Raw genomic sequence first — 19,854 nt, forward strand, 5'->3', positions numbered from 1 at the left:
GACTTAACGTCACCAACTACTGTTCTTACTCCTGTTAATATTGCTGACTGAAGCGAAAAGAGGGTATTTTGAGAACCTATTTTATGTCTCTTCAAATCGACAGAACAATAACTTTAGCTATCCGATGGGTTAATGGATGGCTAAAGTTATTTTACAAGAGGCAATAGACAAACTTACTTCAGGAATGTCTTTTTGTTTTGTCTTTGTAAAAAGTTACTTTTTACGAAACTCATTAAACCATTCAAGTCTCATTTTGTCTCATTTGTCTAATTTCGGGTCTATGAATCTCTTGTATGGAAAGTTTTGGCTAGTAGGTAGCTAAAGCGAATTTCAAAGTCAAACATTTGCTGATTATAACTTTATTGACTTAATTCTTATATTGATTATATTTTTTATTTATTAAGTTTAAAAAAAAATACGACTTAATTTGTAACGGTTAATATTATTTTATTTTTATGTACTAAACTCATTTTTATTTAAATAAAATTGAAATTAAATGTCATAGGAATAATTTAAAAAAAGGTTAAAATGCTCGTGCAGAAGAAGTGAATGTATATAAGGAATAGAATTCTGGACAAAATATGTAGTTCGATTGTTCAGAAAGTGTGAAAGGTGTAAACAGCGCACTAGAAAATGTCTCTTGCGGTAAATAGGAGGTGGCTTCACTGTGCCTTTTTGCACGTTCAACCGTCCAGACTTAGAGGTGTACTGCGCAGATTTACCTGACCTGCTCTAGATAAAAAACGTACGATACAGAGAAAAAATTATATGTTGAGAAAAAAAGTCATACAATGTATGTTTTAAAAAAAAATCGCTATTGTTATGTTTTTTATTTATTTTATTTATGATGGTTTGTGTAGTAGAGACGTTTCATTAACGCTTTCTACCCGGAATAAAATTCCCTTTTTGAGCAAATACTCTTGGTATCATATTTCTTTATGGTCTGTATGTTTGTCGCTGTGCAAACAACGCACCAAGTTTTTCTTTGGTAGCGATTAAACTTTCAGTTCATTGGTTTTTAATAGATAAGTTTCTTACTATAGACACCTGGTTACATATCATAGCTCTTGGGAATTAGTTTAGTCACCCCATAAGGGACGGACGCAAGTAGTTTCAGTCACCGCTTTTATAACTTAGTAAATTGCAAATCTTTTCATAAATCTGAATATTTTTCCCATTTGTGGGATATTTACGGACTAATCAAATTGAATTTGATTAATATATTCTCATTTGTTTAAATACATAGTTAATAAAAAAACGAATAAAAACCGACTTCAATTACATCGAGTAATTAAAGAAAGTAGGTTAGTGGTTAATTAATATGTTAAATAATAATACGCGTTATTAAAGATTACTTAAAAAGCAGTCATCAGATCTCGATTAAATAAAATTAAAATCGTCAAAATCGGTACAGCTAAGGAAAAGCTATGCGATGTAATACAACGTAAGGCGACGAAAAAATAATCAAGTTAATACGCATTATCAGATATAGCTCGAAAAGTACATATCAGATCTTAAATTTAAATAAGACCACATGTACAACTTTTCGATAAAAAAAACTCATTGAAATCGGTCCAGTCAAAAGTTCTGAGGTAACATTAATAAAAAAAGACAATCGAATTTAGAACCTCCTCCTTTTTTAGAAGTCAGTTAAAAGTATTTACTTTAAAGAAATTATAACGGAATAAATTAACTTAAGAATTTAATAAAACAAAAAATTTATCCGCTTTTGTATATTACATAGATTATTATCATTACATAGATATTTAACATCACGAACTCGTTTAAAACGGGTAAAAATACGATTTCCACCAGAACCTATAACGAGGGCGAACAACGTTAATAGTTCAAGTATACTAAGTACACATGAGATCACGACTCAATCTATCAAACTTTCACGGTATTCTTTTAAGCTAGCTTTAGATGCAAGATAATCAGTTTTCAGAATTTGGTAACAATGGAGCCAAATACCGAAGGAATCAAAACATAACCAATAGAACAAATTAATCCAAAACGTTTTTTGTAGCTAAATTTCGTGCAATACATTTTGTTCATGTCAAATCTCACTAAAGGCTTTAATTAGGAAAATCGAAAACAGGATTGATACATAAACATTTTGTTTTGGTTTTATTGTTAGTGATAAAACACTAATAAGTAAATTAGTCTAGTGATGTTAATTTCAATCTTGTGATGGATCTGATATAAAAGAACACTACGCTATGGTTTATTACTGTGTGAATTCATTTCTTTGTTTATTTCTTTTTCTTTTTTGACTTCGAAACCGGATTTTTTTAGAAAAAAAATTAAGGATTACTAAAACGTAATTTTGAAAATTTTCACACAAGCCCTGCTGCGACCTGCAAAACTACATAGTATTGTGAATATTTCATTAAATGTTCGTTAAAAATTGGATTTGATAATAGAAGCTTTTGGGTTGTATTACTTAGCATGTCAAATGAATTTCCTAAATTTATGAGATGTTTCTACTAAAATAAATGATTCGGTGTCCTTACCAACACTCCGGTGTCTATTGGTATCCTTAAAATATTTTTACGCAAGGTCTGGTCTATGTCCTTCGGTAAACTTAATAAATAATCCCTATACGAAAACTCATAAAGGCGTTAAACCTCTTACGAAAGAAAATAAAACAATTAGACACTAAAATAAAACGAGTTATAACGTACTATTCTGAAGTTATAAACATTTAATAAGTGTTAATATGAAATCTATTAACATTAAATAATAATAAAATATCGACTAAATTTAAAATTACAAAGATTTACGTAGTTTATTACAAATATTTTATTTAATGATGTTGTTTACATTTTTAAATATGTGTTTTTGGCATAACTATAGTAGCGTCTAAAAACACAATTAAATTATTGCCATGTTTGCTCTTAATGTAATTAATTATTACTGAATATAATACCAACCGCAGCAGGGATTAACACTCCATTAAATTATTGACTCAGCGGTCAAACTAGTTTTACAACGAAATTAAAAGGGTCTTTTTTGTACCTGAAAATAAACATATATATATATATATATATATATATATATATATATATATATATATACAGGGTGTGGCGTAAATAGTGGTCCACCGTTAAGGATTCGATAAACCAGGTAATTTACTATAACATATTACAATTTTATCCATTTTTACCCAAAGGTTCCGGAAATATTTTTATTTTTTACTTTTTTACGATATTTGTACCCCTTGTTACAAATTTGGTTGTAGTTATAACAAATACCATTATTTTTTCATTTTGATTACTGGCAATTACTGCTGAACACTAGAGCTATCGTTAAATAACATGTTTTTAATGTAAATTTAAGGCTTTTCAAGAAAAAAATTGGTTTTACTCTACTTTAAACCCAAATTTTTAACATATCATGCTAATTCAAGAGCGATTTTTGTAAAAAAATGTACTAAGCTGTCAGTGCCCATTCATTTAAAAATATGCCTACTAAATACCAATTTCAAAATTGTATCACAATAGCAGATCCTATTGTTTAACAGAAAGATATCCAATTTTAATTGAAGAAAGGAAGATTTTCATTAAAATACACTTTAAAATTTAGTTGCGTCAATACTTATGATTTTTGTAAAAAAAGTAACTACACTGTCAGTGCCTGTTCATTTTAAAATATTCCTACTAAACACAGATTTTAAAACGATTTGCCATCCCATTAATAAAAAAAATTATTGCAACTTTAATTGAAAAAGACTTAAAATTAAAACAAAAAATTACTACTGTTACAGAGTGATCTTGGCCTAACTTGTAAATTAGAACAAGTTATTAAAAAAAAAACAAGTCATACTGTCATCGTTTATTATTATTTTTTGACATGATTACAAACACTCTAAAAATTACACCAAATGCTCGAAATGGCCCCCATTCGCAGCTATACATGCTCTGCAACGTCGAATATACAGTGTTTGTAATCATGTCAAAGAATAATAATAAACGATGTCATCATTATGACCACTAACACAACGGTGGACCACTATTGACGCCACACCCTGTATATATATGTTTGTGTATATATACACTTTGTGAAACAATCGCACAAAATATCAGCACTTTTTTATTACATTCACTTGTTTATATACGACAAGTCAAAATTGTTTTGTTACTTTGCGACTTCCTCGTTCTACCTTCTATTTCGAAGTGAGTGAGTAAGGGGCGCTTGTTCTAACACAAAAGATAAATACCAGTGAGTACAAGAGGAGTAATTGAGATAAACAGATGTGTGTTCAACTTTATAACTTTCTGCCTACAAATGTAACAAATAATAAAGTAAACAAGTTTGTTTTCTAACTTGTATTTACCTCTTCATAATTCTTATTCCAAAATAATATTTTCATTATTGTATATAATATTACCTTTTTAAGAGAATAGCATCATAATATTTAACAAAATTTTAGACGTCTTACATAACCAGTGAAAATAATGTCGTTTTCGACAATAAGTAATTTCAAATGTGGCAAATAAGGACTGAAGATGAACAGGTCCGGCTACGAGTATACCATTCCTGTATCAACTACCTACTACGCGACGAACTCGAGGCCTCCGCAGTATGACCGAGGATATGGACAGCTTGCGCCCGTGCCTGTTTACAGTCCCTCTTCCCACCCTCTCTCAAATTACGCAGACGTCTACGAAGGAAATAACGATACTACACTGAGAGCAGAGGAGAGACACTGGTATATAGAAAACCATAAAAACTTACAAAGTAATTATGGTTCGAATCAAGACAGCGTATCACAAGACAATAAAATTAAAAAGGAGGAAGAGAAAAAAATCGATGTTCAAATTACGAGGTCTGATGCGGCGCAAATTAGGCAGAGAAGAAAAGAGGATCGGTGTTCGTGTGAGTGTTGGCCTACTTCAGACAATAATGGCGTGCAAGACAGTGGCGGAAACGGTACTACGAGGTCACTTTCAGGAGTAGACATGGTGGCATCGTATGGAGTGTATGGAAACTCACAAGAAGAAGATAATTCTGGATTTGCAAGAATTTCAGAAAAAAATGCAACTCATAATCAAAGAAATGAAACTGCGGTACAGGGTGTAATAGTTAATCAGCAAGGAAACAGTGCGGTCGTGCGCTCTACAAGTGCATCGGAATTGACTTACGGCAAATGTTGGTCATTGCCTCCAAATACTCAAGCAACTAATTCTGAAGATTATTGTTGGCTTAACTATTGCAAACCAGCTCTTATAATACTGCTTCTGCTATTTTTTCTATCATTATTCGGCATTTTGGCAGGGTTCTTATTGACAAATAACTGTGAGTAACATTTATTACATTATTACCCTAATAGTAGACATAGTTTGAACATTAGTCACTAATATTTCATAAATTTATTATAACTGTAGTTATAAGCATAAATGTATGCGTAAAAATAAAATACAATTTTACGGAAAACGCGCGATTTTCATAACTGTTACTGTACATAAGAGAAAACGGTGGTGTACATAAATAAGAGAAAGCTTTAATCGTGCATTTCCAAAGCAATATAAATGATAAGTACCGTTTGTATGGCCTACGCCCTTAATTCACCGTTGATTCTGTTGAAATGAAATAGTGAGGTGAACGAGTGTGGGGCGCGGGTGTGTGGAGTAACGTTCCGCTCGTTTTTCTCTCTGACAGAACATTTATTTTAGTGGCACTTTGGCCACCATGTAGAGGATTTTCAAATTGCAATGAAACTATCGGATAAAATTAAAATATTAATTTGTAAATAAATTTCAATATTTTCATTTATTTACCTTTTTAATTTGGTTTTTCCTTATACCTAGGACTTAGATATCAATATATGTAATAAAAATGTAACGGGTCGCTTTTTGTACGTTTAAGTTATATGAGAAAAAATATTATTGGGACCTTTATCAACGCAAATAGCACCCAAAACAATGAATGTCTAAATTTTTGTCTGTTTGTCTGTGCTTTTGTGCACCCTAATAGAAACGGTTTATCCGGTGTAGGTGTGGTTTTTACTAATATATTGTGGTAAGCTTAGCTGAACATTTACTGTTTGTTTCATGTCAATCGGTTCACAAATAAAACAGTTATACAAATTTAAAGAATCACGTTGAGCATGTTAAGTCACTATTCCACGCGGACGAAGTCGCGAGCACAGCTAGTTACATATAATACGATATCAAGACACGACGATTATAAGATAGACGATGTCTAATTTAGTTTAGTTGAAGTCATACTAAAAATATTTTAGTAAGTTTTAAATATAACACTTGTATGATAAAAAAACAAATAATACTACAAAAAATGTTATTGAAATACTCTACTCGATTTATTAAAATGTGACAACGTAATTGTGTATATTGATATTAAAGTCTGATACACGAAACTAAAACTAAAGTTCTGCTACAAAACTTTAACATAAAACATTTAAACAGCTTCACTAAGGTCATTGAACCAGAAGTTAACTCGAAAATTAAAATTTGACAGAAACTAACAAACTTACAAATTTTTTTTTCATTAATCACTAGACTAAGAGTTTCATTAATCACTAAGAGTTTTGTCAGTTTGAAATGTTTGAAAATGAATGTAGCTATCTATGCGTATAACTCGAGAATGTCCCAACCAATTCGGCGAATTTATTTTTTTGTACGTTTCTGGCCCACGGAAGGTTTAAAACCTTATTAAAAAATGTTTTACTATTAACTTTTGACAGAACAATGTCTGTCCGGGCAGCTAGTATTGTTGTTGTTGTTTTAAAATTTATCCCCCATAGGGAAAGGCAAAGGACTATAATCCATACAGCCTAGTTTGAATTTGTAAGTTTCGTTCTGATATATCAAAAGGCCGGAGCTAAGTCTGAAGTAACTTTATTTTTCTTCTGATTCGATGACTGGTAAAGTAAGGCCGAAGCCAAGTCTGTGATTTCAAGGGCAGCTAGTAAATAATAGTTTTGCAAGGCTATTATTACCACAGATTACACGAGAAAAAATACTGTTTAAAATATTTTATTTTCATATTATTAAATATTAAATTTTATCATTTCAAGGTATTAAACTGAGTTAGTTACTAAAATTAGTGGTGATTTAGGAACAATATATACATTTTCTACATTAACGTGATAATTAACAAAAACATATGACTGTATGGAATTCGATCTTTGCCATCATAGTAATAAAATTAGAAAAAAAAACAGTGTCATTAAAATGGCGGGATTATGATTTTTTTTTCATTTTGAATTAAAACGTACCTATAAAAATAAGTTTATTTACATATTATAGTACTAGGTCAGCGTTATCTAATTATTGTGTTATCAGATACCAGATTTGAAGTATAATTATACCACCATAACACGCGAACAAAAACTGCAGGTATTTATTTACATTTCAAACACTTTAATGCAAGTAATATTTAACAGTTTTACCTAAGAAAATAGAAGGATTAAATTATTATTAATACAAAAACCTACATCGCAGACGTCGTGACCTAACGACTTTAAAAATATTTTGTCAATTTCTTTTTCGATGTAGTGAGAAAATATTGACGAGTGTAAAAATATTCGAGTAAAGCTTAGAGACAACCGTTAATCGCATTGGAACGACACAGATTACGTAACAGACATGATTTTTATAAAAAATAAGAATTGTGTGCCACTCCAAATTGACGCTGAAAATATTATAGGTATAGAATTATACATATATAATACAACGCGTTGCACAGCGGTCACAGCGCTGGCTGTTGCGCTGGCGGTCGCGACTTCGATCCCCGCTCACGACAGAAAATTCTAAAATATATGATAAAAAATTGGGTGCTTGTGTGTTGTATGTGCTTGTGGACCCCCGATACAGGAGAAAATCCTACTAGGGGCCGTTGAGTGTGTAGCTTTTATTTATTTTTAATAAGAAATAAAAAAACTATAATTATGTGTTGATATTTATTAATTAAAATGAATAATTATAACGCATATTCTACTAACTAGATACTAAACACGAAATTTAACAGCAGCAGGAAAATCGTCTTTTACCCTTTGAAATAATTACATTTAATAAATATAAAATTAATACAATTTAAATCAAAATGGCGCGAGGCGGTTCGCGAATACAACCCGTTAGCTGCAAATGTGTACAACTTCAAAAACCAAGTTATAATGGATTTTTTTTTTAAATCTGAATTATCAATAGAACTATTTGACTTATAAAGTATTCGACGATGATTAGTATAGTGATCAGACCAGCGTGCGGTTGCGGGATAGATTTTTGCTTATGAATGTATCTTACAGTTTTTCATCATTGTCTGTGCTAATATTTCAGACTAGGATCCATTGAATATATGATACCATTAATATTATACTGATACTTTTTGGGCCCATTGAGTTTAATAATAACTCAATTATTCAGTCATCGATAAAATTTTCAATTATATCATATAAATAGTTCATTTACGTTTCATTTATAACATTACACATATATAATACTAATTGTATAGCCAGTAATTGTTGATATTTTTATAATACTTCTGTATTTATACTAATTGTGCGCAATTTCATTCGTATATTATTTAATTTTCTAATATGTAACTTTCTTTCTTATATAATCCAATACCGTGTAGCTTATCTACTATTCCAAGTTTCAAATGACTTAAATCCTTAAATACACTGCTGGTACACTGATGTGGACGTATAAATGTAATACACTGGTACATACAAAGACGGTATTACTTTTTCGTTTGCGTCACGAGTACAGTTTTATTTAACCTTGATTTCATTTTTACTTATTCCAATATAAAATATTTGTATAATCTTGTACATATTTAACAAAGAAGCAAAATAAACATTACCTTTTCATTACGTTTATGTATGTACTATATTTAGATAACTTACAAATGTCTCGTATTTCAATAAAAGTACCTAAGCTATAAAAACATTTGATTCAGCGCCAATGAAGCCTTAAACATGCGGATGTTTGCTAACGGTCGTCTAATAATGGTCGGTATATACAATAAATTAAAAAGCATTCTTTTCTATCCGATAATGTGTAAAAAAATTGTAGCAGTTTGATTTTTTTCATTTTCAACAAAATTAATTTCTACCGGCAGTGCCTGGGGACTGAGTCACGGGTCACGTTCAACCTTAGCTTCGGAACGAATGGCTAATCGATCGATTAATTTTCACGCTGCTCGAGCACAAAATTCTTCAGGAATATATGAACTGAAATGGTTTTAAATATTTAGTACATAAGAAAATCCGATTTATGCTTTAACGTATATGTAACTGCGACCGCGGTCACGGGATATTGAACAAATCAAATTATGATAATTAATTAAGCATAAACGAAAATGTTACATTAAGTAGCTATGACGTACATATATGATATAATATACATGTATAAGTGTGTAATATGTAATAATGCCTACATATATATCTAACACTTTAACGCATTCAGTAGCTCAGCATTCCATAATAAAACTAAGTATTCATGACCTAATTATCTACACATTACAAACCCTGAAGGATCGCGTACTTTGTAGGCTAAAAATGTAAACTTCATATATATAGCTATGCGGTTGTTTACAGTTTCTGTCTGTAATTTATTTTGATTACACGCATATCAAATACCTAATATATGCACATATGAATATATGCACATACGAAAATACCTAAGGTGTACGTTTTATTGTCACATTTTAAATTATGATTTTCGTTGTTAATATGTTTTAAATTAAAAAAAAGAAAGAAATGTAGACTATTACATTTCAAGTAGAGGAAAATATTTTATAAATATAACGCCGTCTGTAAAATACTAATAAAATAGTAAGTAATGAAATAACATAGCTCTTAGAAAATAATTGAAAGCGTATTGTATCAATTAAGTTTATTTTTAGATCATTAAATTATTAGATAAATATAATGAAAGATTTCTTTTGTATAACATGAAATCGTAGACGACGAAGACACTTATTTAAATTAATTTTGTTTTTAGTACTTTTGAAGACGTTGACACTGGACCGGGATATCGGTGACAGGTAGCGACGACATGTCGCCTATTCATAGAATGTCACGATAGAATTAAACAAGTGTGGTGTGATTACACGCTAAACATGTATATGCAACTATGCATGTATCCATAATATTATATATATGTGTGCGGCAATCTAATGCAATATTTACCTTGCTTGTATTTCATTCCTTTAGGCAAATAACTATATCAATGATAAAAACCAGCACGGATCAAACAAACTCTTTTGTATCAAGCATATTGTAGACTTATGTTCATTTTTATTTGACTTCAATTTCAACTTCAGTTTTCTTTTCTTTAGAATCACAAAGGTGTCTGTCACGCAACGGAAAAGTTTTATTAGTAATTTTTGTGCCGTGACAGTTACTCGGTTACAAGGAGCAGTTGTTATTTAATAATAATAAAAAAAAACGCTTTAATTTACGTAAAGTATTATATTTTGGTTGCATTTTAATTATAGACCCCAACACGCTAGTTTATCCCTAATAATAAAATAATTGAGTCTAAGGCTATGATTTATTCAAAAATGGAAATGAATATCTAATGGCTGCTTAGCACGCGGGTGTTTAGTCTAATAAGTAGCACCGCGTCACCGATTTTTAAATTGCAAAGTTAGCAAAAATTTTTAAGTTGTATGTTTAATACAAAATTAGCTACAATTAGTTCTTCCCTTAACTTAGATTTAAAGGAATTTAAGGTTCTAAGTTTCGTGACTATGCACGAAAATATCTGCAATCAAAGACAGTTAAGGATTTGAAGATACAGATCGCTCTTAGGCTTGCTGGTGTGTGATTGGGCTTGACACCCGTAATATCCGGTAGCTGCCCACCGATGATATCAATTTCAATTTGTTGCGGCGCTGTACCGGCCGCCTAGATTCCTTGTAAATCGATATCACTTCAGTTTCCTGTTGCGTCCCCACCGGATTTAATCTTGGTCTTGATTGAAATACTCTCCATCCAACATCTATTTAATTCCGCATTTTAAACAACTATTATTGGTTTATTTTTGTTACAGTTATCTGTTTTAATAGTCATTATGAGAATCAATGTAATTTCTTTCTAAATCATTGCATTTGTATTTACGAGTATTAGTAGCACTACTACATTAATTGTATTCATAGGTTCACTACAGTTAATAAGGTATTTAATTATCTCTTTTTTATCCGACTGTCAAAGTGGAAGAAAGAAGATTATAAAGAAGATATTTTTCGACGTATACATTTAACTGTAGATCAAATAGCACTGCGTGAGTGTGCGTTGAATGCAATAGTTTAAACTATTTCCTTACCTAAATACTGATATGCTACGAACAGTTTACCGTTTTGGCAACAATATTGTTGTTTTTTTTTTAAATATTGAACAGCTTCACATCGGAATGTAGAATTGAGTTTGATATTTGCATACGTTTTTTCGCGCTTTAGTTACGTGTCATGAGAGTCGATGCTCGTTCTCCGTCTAACATTGTGCAGCGATTGGATTCGTTTAACACGTGACTGAGCACCGGTCGTAGTTTAATAGCCTCGTATACGTAAAGGACAGGCGCGGTACGTCCAACCAATTTGCAATAAAACAATATGGCGTCCCAGCACACCCCGGCCTATGACCGCACGTTTTGCCTGCCTCTTGTATTTTATATTTATCCGGACTGCGAACCCATTAGGCGCGACCTCTTTGTGTCGTCCGAAATGTTCTGTGCCTTAGGAGAAATTAATCCGTGTGGACTAAAAACATTTGTTTATTTAGTTCGAGCATGTTGTGACAATAAGGAACAGTTTTTAAAGTAGTCGTAATTAATTTTAAACGATTTACGCTCTGCAATTAACATGCCTCGGCCTAATTAACTTTTTAAAAGTAAAGTAATTGTTTACTTTTTTTTTAAATAACTGTTATTTTCTCGTTGTTCCGTTTGAAATATTTTTTTTCTATAAAGTTAATAAGCGTAAAATAATTTGCATGAAAATAATGAAAAAGTAAATTGCAAAATTAGATTAGGCTTGTGAATAATATTTTTCGTAGTTATGTACATGTCGTACATTTAGTTCGTAGCCGTAACGACATTTATAAATTTGTGTATAAGTTATCCTTATATCTATAAATGTCGATGTTTTTACTATTAATTGTATGTTAAAATTTATAAAAAATTTGTACCTTTACGTAACCGTTTCGTAAATTATAAAAAGGACTTCAAAAATATAAATAAACTTTTTAGTTTATACACATTTTTATATTTAATTTTTTTTTTATATCTATACATATAATTCTTTAATTATCATTGTTATTACTCATGCACATAAAACGTTTTATTAGAATAAACACAAGCATATATTTCCAAAGCTGGTTCTATTCCAACAATATTCGCGTCCATATTGTTGTGTCTATAGTTTCCAAAGCAAATATATCACATTTAGTACCACTAAAAACTATTGGAGCACAGAACATGGTAAAGTTAAAACATTGTGGCGTATATATACTGGCTTAGTAATTATATTATTGTAGTTTCTATTCAAAGTAACTAATACATTTGATTTATAAAAAGCAATAGATGGCAGTTGGAGTTATAATGAATGTAAATATATATTAACAAAAAAGTTATTGTTCAATTCGCTGAGTTATAAAATAAATAAATTTCTAAAATAAAAGTAGCCTAAGTTACTCCTTATTACATCTGCTATCTGCCATTGAAAATGCCGTCAAAATCGGTCCAGCCGTTTCAGAGATTAGCTGGAACAAAAAGACAGAGACAACAAAAATTAAAAAAAAAATGTTATTTTGGTAATAACATTTTTTATGCATTTAGTGAAAAGCGGTTATTTTCATGTTACAAACAGAAACTCCAATTCTATTTATTTGTATACATGACATTATTACTTTAACGAAACCTATTTCATATAAAAATAGTAATAGTTTATAACAATGTGATAATATCAAAAATAAAAATGAATCTAGATTTGAATTAACATAGTACTTTTTGTTGCAGATTTACACTACCAACAAAGACCTCCTGCTCCCGAGGGTAAGATATATAATTATTAATTATTTAATTCAACGGTCTATATTATAACGTGTGCAAAAATAAGATTTTTATTTTCGTACGTGAATAGAGCTTACGTGAATATAACCTGAGGCCTTATTTGAAACTGATATGAATTTTGATTTGTTTATTGTATTTAGAACAATAAAAATAGTGGTTTTACCTTATTGAACGGCAATTCCAAGAAATCGATAGTCATAATATGATTCATCGTTAAACGTTAAATCAGTATTAAGAAGTTTTGTTATATTTGTGCATGATTAACACACACACACACACACACACACACACACATACAAAATTAAGATATAGTGTAATTTCTATTTCTTTCGATTGTAAATCTTTTCGTGAGTGTAAAACACGTGATAATCTTACAAAACCTTTAAAAATAATTACAAAAATACTTAAGCGTTATTTTAACAGCATCTATTGGAAATAATGCTGTGTGGTTACGGTAGTAAATAATATAGCCACCCCCTCTTTTCCCGTGGGTGTCGTAAGAGGCGACTCAGAGACAACACAGTTCCACTACCACTTTGGAACTTAAAAGGCCGACGGATGGCGACATAACCATCCAACTGCTGACTTTGAAATACACAGGCGAAAGTCGGGCAGCAGCGTCTTCGGTGTGACAAAGCCATGGGTTCACGCCGTGTTTGGCGTGAACTTAGGGAGGTCTATCTCCAGCAGCGAACTGTGATAGGCTGAAGATCTATTGGAAAATAATATTCTCAAGAACACATAATTATTACAATAACATATTAATAATATTCACAAGAACACATAATTATTAGTTTAAAAGAATTTGGTATACTCGTAATCTAAGTATTATAAAGAAAACGTAATCGAATAGAAATAACTGGAAAGAAAAATATTGTTCAAGTGAAAATGCTATGGTGTTTTTAGTAAAATAGGAAAATCTTAATTGCATAATAAGTTACTATCGAAAAGTAGCAACAATATTGTGCAATATTTTTATATTGCATCATGATCGTAGATTTATTGTTAAACATTAAACCCTAGCACCACATGTAAACTGTAATCTATGCATCTTGTGGTTTTGTTATGACGCCGCTCACGCAGCCTTTTGTAAAATTCCTTGAGTCGGTTTCTATTTATTTTGATTTTCAGTTCATATTATTTAAATTTACTACACCTTTTATAAATTGTGTAGTATTTCTAATACAATTCGACTATTATCAAATGTAGTCTTAAAATACATTCGTTGAGCATATATGCATACATTTCCTTAAACTTAAATAGAAAAGAAGGTTTTACTGAAAAAGTATTACTTATTCAGCTTTCAATTGGCTTTAGACAGCTTATATCACAAATTCAGATCAACTTCGTCCAATTGTCCTTCTTAACTGAATTTGATTTTCCAAAGCTCTTTTGTCGAATAAGTATTCTATTAACATAAATGGTAGGACTATTTGCTGATGGCGACTACATTGCTTGAGGTTCTATTCACACTAAACGACGAATCGTACGTTCAATGGCTGCCTTGGACGTTTTTAAAGAAAAACTTTGAAGAACGGAATTTATAATATGATTAAATTGAACTCAAAGCTTTCCAATCTTTTACATTTGGTTTGTACGTGTAGGTATATAAAAAGAGATGAAAAGGAGTTTCTTTTTTTAACTGGGAAAGTATGGAGTGAATGTTAACGTCGGGAGGTACAGGAAAGTTAACTCAAAGAACTTTACGCATTTTTTATGAAATTTATTTTGATGTAGTTTATTTTATTGATTGAGTGTATTATTATTTAGAGAGCTGTTATTGAAAATAAAAAATAGTAATAAATCAGTGGTATCTTTTTTAATAAAGAATTATTCATTTTAATGTCAGTATTATTTCATTTTGTAGGAAGAAAACGTTGTGGTTGGTAGATAGAAGAACAAAAGTTGGTCAAATTTATTAGAAGCACAATTAATATAGTGATAGCATGTTAATAAATGTGGCATAGGGATCTATGAAGTGACAGAAAATTAATTTCTTTTTTGGTCTTACGTGAGTTATGCATGAACTTCCATTGCATAATTGGAAATAAAAAAAGACGAATTTGAAAAATACAACAAGTAAATGTAATGATATTCGGTATGTCAGTTGTTTTGTTATACAACTCGGTCGGCAAATAAGTACGGCAGACCTAATTGTATGTTATGGTGTTGCTGACCCTACCCCCAATCTCCCCCAGGAGCTCTGGTCACCTTACTCACCACAGGAATACAATACTGCATGAAATCAGTATTAGTCAGTTGTTATCTTCTGTAAGGTCACGGTACCTCCCTAGTCGGGCTGCTCCAGATTTTGAGCAGGATATTTCCTGCTGTGCCCTACCTCAGTGAACTGCTAACTTGCGTTCATATAACAATATAGTATATCGTATTATGCCAGTGTGGGCTGGATGAGGATTACGGAAAACCGGGATGTCTGGCGCGAATTTGGGGAGGCCTAGGTCCAGCTGTGGACTGCATAGGCTGAACTGACTGATATTGTATTGTATAATAATAAAGGGATATATAAATATCTTTGACATACAAACATACAGTTATTCCTAAGGTAAGCAACGTAATGCTTGTGTGTGGTACAAGACTATTGTTATTATTATTATATTTTCAGTCACATACCGTATCAGAACAGCAAGCTAGATTGATCTTTTTTTTGACGCTGGGAAATTCTTTTAAGCATTGACCATGTTGCCAACTACGACGGGAGTGTAAGGTTCCTAACACGCGCAGAACGTGCCAGACTAACCACTAAAACTCAGCGACGCCCTCACACAACCACCTACCACAACAACCTAAATAGCACTCATGGGTAACGTAAGCGCTCTATTACCCCGGTGGCGAGTGAGAGGGATGGTGCCCTGCCCTCACTTTATTGCGGAATCATAAAGAGCGCGTTTCAGCCTCCCTTTCCCCGGGTCATCTACTGCGGTGGTTGGTTGCGGTAATCGTCTACTGCACTGGTCGTTACTACGGTTGCTACTGGGTGGGTCAGCAGGGATGTCTTCGCGCTTCGCGCTTAAGCTCCGCGGCCTTCTTTAGAGCCACAACCTTCTTGCAGAAGGAGGCCACGGTCGATCAGCACCTCTTATTGCCAAGCATAGAACAGATGATGCTCGACAGCGAGAAGTCTCCACCTATGATGGCCACCAGTGCCTGGCGCTGGGGTTTCCAGGCAGCGCATTCTTCTAGTGTGACGCATTTTATTCATCGAAGCACCACACTCGTGGCAAAAAGTTGCAGCTTTCCTCGTAGAGATTTGATGTAGGTACTTACCGTAGCAGATATGTCCGGTCAGTACCTGTCGCAGTTTTAAGGTCAGCATCCCGTGCCGCCTTTTGATCTAGTGTATAGCATTCACCGTCACCGAGCCTTCTGCTGAGGAGTCCAGGTTCTCCATCCATCAAGGCTAGATTGACTTACAAAAACCGTTTTATCTTGCGAAGTTAGGTCGAGTTAAAAGTTCTTGTAAGTATTCGAGTTTTCTGGTAAACGAAAAGAACAAAAAGAAAAAGAAAGAAAAGAAGTACAATGAAGGTAGTCGGTAAAACAGTGATTTAAAAATGCTTTATTAGATATAATTCAAAAAGTACTCGTCAAATCTTAATCAAATTTAAATAGGGCTAATGACAACATCAAAAAATTATACACAGTAAAAAGCTATGAAGTAACAGTCGTAAAAAAATACATAATAATTGAGAACCTCCTACTTTATTGAAGTTGGTTAAAACACTTTTATTCGTTAGTAAAAATATAAGTTGTTTTTTCTCCCACAAATAATTGTTAATTGGGTATTTCAGGTTTCGCGTAGGTATACTCGTATAACAAATACAACAAAAATAAATGAGTTCTCAGCCACTTTACAGTCAGGTAAAGTAGATATAATTGGAAGATTACATAATTCAGTTCTACGTTTAGAAGTTTACATGCCTTATCTTTGGTCCACACGTGTACATTGTGCGGGTGACATGCCAACTACGTCGAGAGCCAACAAAATTGCTTTGTTCAGACTTTGAGAGGGCGTGCCCCACATTAACCTCCTTACTTTGTACAAAATAATATTGTAATATTCAGTTAGCACAACTCAATTTTAAGTAATTATTCTTGATTTTAGAGTAACATTAAAAGATTAATATTTCGATTCGTTTCACCCAAAGGACTACAAAGTTATTGAGCTATAAATCACGAAAAGGTTGTCTAGTAATATACAAATGTCCATTAAATTGCTTGTTTGTGATTTATTTTATCCAGTTATTTTTATTAACCCGATTGGAAATATAAAAATGATCCACAAATATTTGATTGTGCAAATTAAAATCCTTGGTTACAATTAAAATATTAACTTCGCAAAATTGTAAAATTATTGTTTTTTGCAATACACTTTATTTGGATGAAACGTTGTTGTTAGTTAATCTGTTAAGACATCTTATTTTATCAGAATAGATGCAGTTTATGGTACAGATTGCTATTTGATTTTATTAACTTTTAGTCACAAAAGTTTGATCAAACGAATACTTGGTATCCATTCCGAGTGATTGCGCGCTAGTTGCTGACTAAGTATATAATCGACTACTCGTCAAATTTGTAATAAAATTTGTTTGTATTCTGTTATTTTTGTACTGCCGCATACTGTAATCATCATCATTACAGCCTATCACAATCCACTGCTGGACATAGGCCTCCACAAGTTTACGCTAAAAATAGCGTGAACCCATGTGTTTTGTCCATAGTCACCACGCTGGGCAGGCGGGTTGGTGACCGCAGGGCTGGCTTTGTCGCACCGAAGACGCTGCTGCCCGTCTTCGGCCTGTGTATTTCAAAGCCAGCAGTAGGATGGTTATCCCGCCACCGATCGGCTTTTTAAGTTCCAATGTGGTAGCGGAACTGTGTTATCCCTTAGTCGCCTCTTACGACACCCACGGGAAGCGAGGGGATGGCTAAATTCTTTAGTACCGTAGCCACACAGTACTGTAAATCATGTGCCAAATATAAAACACGCAAAATATGTAATTTACTTTAATAAAAAATCGTGACAATTTTATTTCTAAATTTATTTTGACTCATTTTCATTCCTCAAATAAAAAACGCAAGTAGCACACTACTTATCGATAATTTAAACAGTTCGAACGAAGCTGAAAGAGCAGCGTGGTGAATATCCTAATTTACTTAAATTCACGAGGCATCCGCCATCATTTTATCTCCCCCTTTGTCTCCATTTATATCAGACGTCTACAGCGATTTGCCTCCTAGAATTTTGTTTATTTCTTTCGAAATTGTTATTTCCGTTCGCTTTCGTTTCTTTAAGCGGATTCGTCTACAACCTTTAAAAAAGTAAGGGAAATTAAGTTTCGGTTAATATATTGATGTTTGATCTTTTTACAATCTAATGTATTAATAAAAATATATAATTTAGGTATTATAAATTATAATCTAATTTTTACTTTTGTGATATGATGTAGGTGACACCCAATTCAAAAACTAAACACACAATACATACAATTTCTATTTATTTATACTGGGCTTTAAAATATTCTTATATATAAACAGGTAATTGTTATTTAATAAAACTTGGAAATTAACTTGATTACCGCTCATGTAAGTTAAATGTATAAAAGTTGGAATACAACTTCGGAATCGAGAAGAAAATTGTAAATTAACTTTTGCTAAAGCGTTGTGTGACTGCGCGCTCGACAATCTCTGCTCAGAATTTTAACTAGGCGATAGAAATCGGTAATCCCAAAGCCTGCTAACACAATGTGGTGGAAAAGCGGATATTCGCATCTTATTTTAGTCGGCATTAATAATTTAGTCACGGACTTGGTTCTTCAGGTAGAAAATTGGGAATTGTGTGATTTTGCAGGGTTAAACCTTAATCATGTCTCTCTTCATACTTTTCCTTTGTTGGGAAATATTTTTACGTTGCCGTAGAGGGCGTATTGTAATGGAATTATTAATCATAAATAAGAATGATATTTGTAAAAATATTAGGTGATTGGAAATACAATGATTTTATATCAGCTGACCTGACAAACGTTGTTTTATCTTGAAAACTGTAATTGCATGAAGTTTGAATAATCATTGTTTTTCTAAATTTATCAATTTCATGAGCAATTTTCATTCCATAAAAACTTCCCACAGAGTATTCATTAACTTTAATTTAAAAAAATAACCGAATCGGTTCAGCATTTCTCGAGTTTTGCGCTTAGTAATACAATAAGCTGTTTATTTTTAATTATATATGAATTAGTAAAATGACGATTCAAACGAAAAGTGCTTTTAAAGCCTTGATTTTTTATTTTGATTTTATATAGAATCGAATAAAAATAATTATCCTTTTTGTTTTAGAAGCATGTGAGAAGACTTTCTGCCGGTGGGGGGCGGAATGTGTATCACTGGGTGACGGTCGTGCGCACTGCGCTTGCCCTACGAGCTGTCCGCCCTCAGCGGCACCAGTTTGTTCAACCGCTGGAAGAACGTATCGAAACCATTGCTTTCTGCGAAAAGAAGCCTGCGAGAGAAGGCTGAACTTACGGATCAAACATGAGGGTGAATGTGGTAAGTACCATTTTTTTAAATGAAAATATCTACACTATTATAAAATTTACAGCTGGGCCTCGCGGTTTCACCCACGTTGATGTGAGGAAAAAATATTGAGAAATTGAAGAAAAATTTTTCCCGATCGTCAATCATGTTGACGTTGTTTTAAAATTAAAGTCGTCATTTATACTATTTTAATAATTAATTAATTTATAAAATCAAAAGCAATTTTTTTTTTGTTGTGGATGCCGGTAGAACAACCAATTATGAT

The 19,854-nt window shown here is 32.2% G+C and overlaps 1 protein-coding gene across 1 annotated transcript in view; it reads left to right on the forward strand.

The window, feature by feature from the left end:
- Positions 1-4,442: 4,442 nt before the first annotated feature.
- Positions 4,443-19,854, forward strand: part of LOC123656953 (agrin-like) — a 65,252-nt gene continuing 49,840 nt past the window's right edge. Inside the window, exons 1-3 of the mRNA XM_045592564.1 lie at positions 4,443-5,298; positions 12,984-13,019; positions 19,392-19,601. Coding sequence (XP_045448520.1) covers positions 4,509-5,298; positions 12,984-13,019; positions 19,392-19,601 — 1,036 coding nt within the window. The 5' untranslated portion in view covers positions 4,443-4,508. The remainder of the gene's footprint in view (positions 5,299-12,983; positions 13,020-19,391; positions 19,602-19,854) is intronic.

The sequence above is a fragment of the Melitaea cinxia genome, chromosome 1 (genome assembly GCF_905220565.1).
Source record: "Melitaea cinxia chromosome 1, ilMelCinx1.1, whole genome shotgun sequence".
Classification (NCBI taxonomy): Eukaryota; Metazoa; Arthropoda; class Insecta; order Lepidoptera; family Nymphalidae; genus Melitaea; species Melitaea cinxia.